We start from the raw sequence: 2,913 nt of genomic DNA, 5'->3' as shown, positions 1-2,913 counted from the left end.
AGAGTTCCCGGCCATGCTTCCACGTCGACGGCCAAACCGAATATTCACGGCTCCATGCTCTGTATTTGGTGGGACCAGCTCGGCGTAGTGTATTATGAACTGTTAAAACCGACTGAAACAATCACAGGCGATGGATATCGAACGCAATTGATGCGTTTGAGCCGAGCATTGAAAGACAAATGGCCGCAATACAACGAGAGACACGATAAAATGATTTTGTAGCATGACAATGCTCGACCCCATGTTGCGAAAGTAGTCAAGACATACTTGGAAACGTTGAAATGAGAAGTCCTACCCCACCCGCCGTATTCTCCAGACGTTGCTCCCTCTGACTATCACTTGTTTCGATCAATGGCACACGGCCTGACTGACCAGCACTTCCGGTCTTATGAAGAAGTAAAAAATTGGATCGATTCGTGGATAGTCTCAAAAGATGACCAGTTTTTTCGACGCGGGATTCGTACGCTACCCGAAAGATGGGAGAAAGTAGTGGCCAGCGATGGACAATACTTTGAATCATAAATGTATAACCAGTTTTTTACAATAAAGCCTCGAATTTCGGAAAAAAAACGGCGGAAGCAAAGTTGTACATCTAATATTTATATCCATTAAAAGTTGTAGACTTTTCTCTTTTCGCAATTTTTGTTTTTTTTTTTCCAATAATTGAATACATTTGACACAGCTGATTAGTTTCCAAGATCCAAAACAAATAATTAAAAGTCAATAAGAAAAAAATTGAAGTAGGAACGTGTACTGCAATAATCATCAATAATTTTTAAATAGAGTGTTATCTTAAAATATCACCTGTTTGAATCTGAAGTAATAATTCCTCCTTGAGAAAGACTAGCGAGTATCTACTCTCGCACGAACAAACACACGGACTGATGGACAAAAATTTATTGTTTCCAACTCGATATTATTGGCGGACCATGTCTCCCTGAGACTTTGTAAATGAAACCAGTTCTGTGTATAATAATAATGATTATTCCGTGTAGTCGCGCGTGTATTACTTATTCGTGTAATTGCGGAGCGAAAAATTCTGTGAAGGCGACACTTTACTATATCCACTAGATAGCATAATAAATTTTTTTTCTTTTGCAATAATCGAGAATTCATTGATGAATCCCAAAACTCGCGACATATTATTCATAATAAACACTGAAGACGCTACACTGAGCATGAAAAGTACGACCTTCGAAGGAAAAAGCGGAGTATTTGTCTCTCTCGCTGTCCCACAGGAAGCCGAGTGTGGTTTCTACGGATTGACTGGCCTTTTCGATTATTGTAACCATGACAATAATTTTATGCCTGGAAGAGAAGGACTTTTTGTGATCATCCGAGCAATACAGTTATATTCAAAATACATTTAATAAACATTAAAAACTACGTCATCAACTGAAAAATAAAATTTAAAATTTTATTCTTTTTTTAAACTATTTAATAAATGTAAAAAGTTTGTAACGTTTATTAAACTTTTTTTTACTAGTTTAAATTACCATTTTTATGCGAGACATTTTTATAATTATATATTTAATAATGTTTATTTAAACGTTTTTATTTAAACATTTTTTAAATGTAAATTGTCTAAATGGAAATTTATCATATCACGAATTAGGCACTTTATTATAAATCTTTAAATAATTCGTTTTTCAATATTTTGTTCGTGTAAAACTTGTAACTACACTGAAAAAAAATGTAGTCAATTTTAATAAATATTTAATTGAATACTGTCAACTAAACATTTATTTACAATAAGTAAATATTTGTTCAGTAAAAAAAATGATTGTTAAATCAAATCAACATTTCTTGTATTAAATAAATATATCTTTATATTTAATAAACTAAATATGTTTTTTTCTCAGTGTATAAAACATATAGTAATTTTTTTAATTTATTTGAAAATCAGTATTGACGCACTATTTCTTAAATTACCACACAGTTCCTGGAACTTTAGTCGAGAAACTAGCAGTTTCTCGACATTTATAAATATATTTCAATTATTTCGTTGAATAACGATTATGTTAATTTTAAATCAATTTATGTTGATTATGTATCTTTTTTGAATCTTCTTCAAATTAATTCTTCTTAATAATTTTCGTAGAAACTCGTTATACACATATACTTATAAATCAAACGTTTGTGGAATCTCCCTTTCCCTAGGAACATCTTTAAACCATCCAAGATGCAAATTTATTTCACACCTGTCGAAGTTAAGCTTCTTCACGCGTCGCCGTATCTCCGCGGCAATGTCGCCGCATAATTTTATGGCTTCCGCATTGTCGTATGCGATCTCGTCCAAACGATTGTTCATCACTGATTTCACGATCTTTTCTACCAGATCGATCTTGAATGGATTCTGCGGCTGCATGCGATAACTATTTTGATACTTCTGCGTCTGCGACAAAGAAATTGCTTCTGTAGTCCAAAACTGTTTTAAAATCGACAAATATGTATAATAATTGGCTCGCAGTAATTTGCTTCAATTGAAAACTGTAAAAATTTTAATTTTCACACAAAAATATTATTAGGTACTAAGATCCGTTTTGATCGATCGCCTTGATTCATTTGTGTTGAATATTTTTTTATCCATTTTTTAATATTAAAAAAGTTAAACAACGAGCGATTGACAAAATTAAAATTAATTTATTAAAATATTAAGAAAAGATTAATATTAGTTTTTTTATTAATATATAATGCTAAAAGTTTAATGTTTTTGGTAGTAAAATAGATATTTTAATTTTGACCTAATTAGTTGTTTGTTGTTTGACCTTTTTATCAATTTTATTATATATATATATTTGCATTACAATTTCGAGAAAATTGAAATTATTTATTTAATATTGTATTTGCAACTTTCTTTTGATTATTTTTTATATATATAATATATATATATATATATATATATATATATAT

The 2,913-nt window shown here is 30.7% G+C and overlaps 1 protein-coding gene across 1 annotated transcript in view; it reads right to left on the bottom strand.

Annotated features, from left to right (window-relative positions):
- Positions 1-1,142: 1,142 nt before the first annotated feature.
- LOC105621821 (tctex1 domain-containing protein 1-like) overlaps positions 1,143-2,913 on the bottom strand; it is a 3,886-nt gene continuing 2,115 nt past the window's right edge. Inside the window, exons 2-3 of the mRNA XM_012203266.1 lie at positions 2,202-2,428; positions 1,143-1,308 (exon numbers count right to left, since the gene is read on the bottom strand). Of these exons, the coding sequence (XP_012058656.1) occupies positions 1,143-1,308; positions 2,202-2,428 (393 nt within the window). The remainder of the gene's footprint in view (positions 1,309-2,201; positions 2,429-2,913) is intronic.

Source organism: Atta cephalotes (genome assembly GCF_000143395.1).
Source record: "Atta cephalotes unplaced genomic scaffold scaffold00037, whole genome shotgun sequence".
NCBI classification, from domain to species: Eukaryota; Metazoa; Arthropoda; class Insecta; order Hymenoptera; family Formicidae; genus Atta; species Atta cephalotes.
The sequence above is the reverse complement of the archived record's forward strand: the minus strand, read 5'-3'. Positions and strand labels throughout refer to the sequence as shown.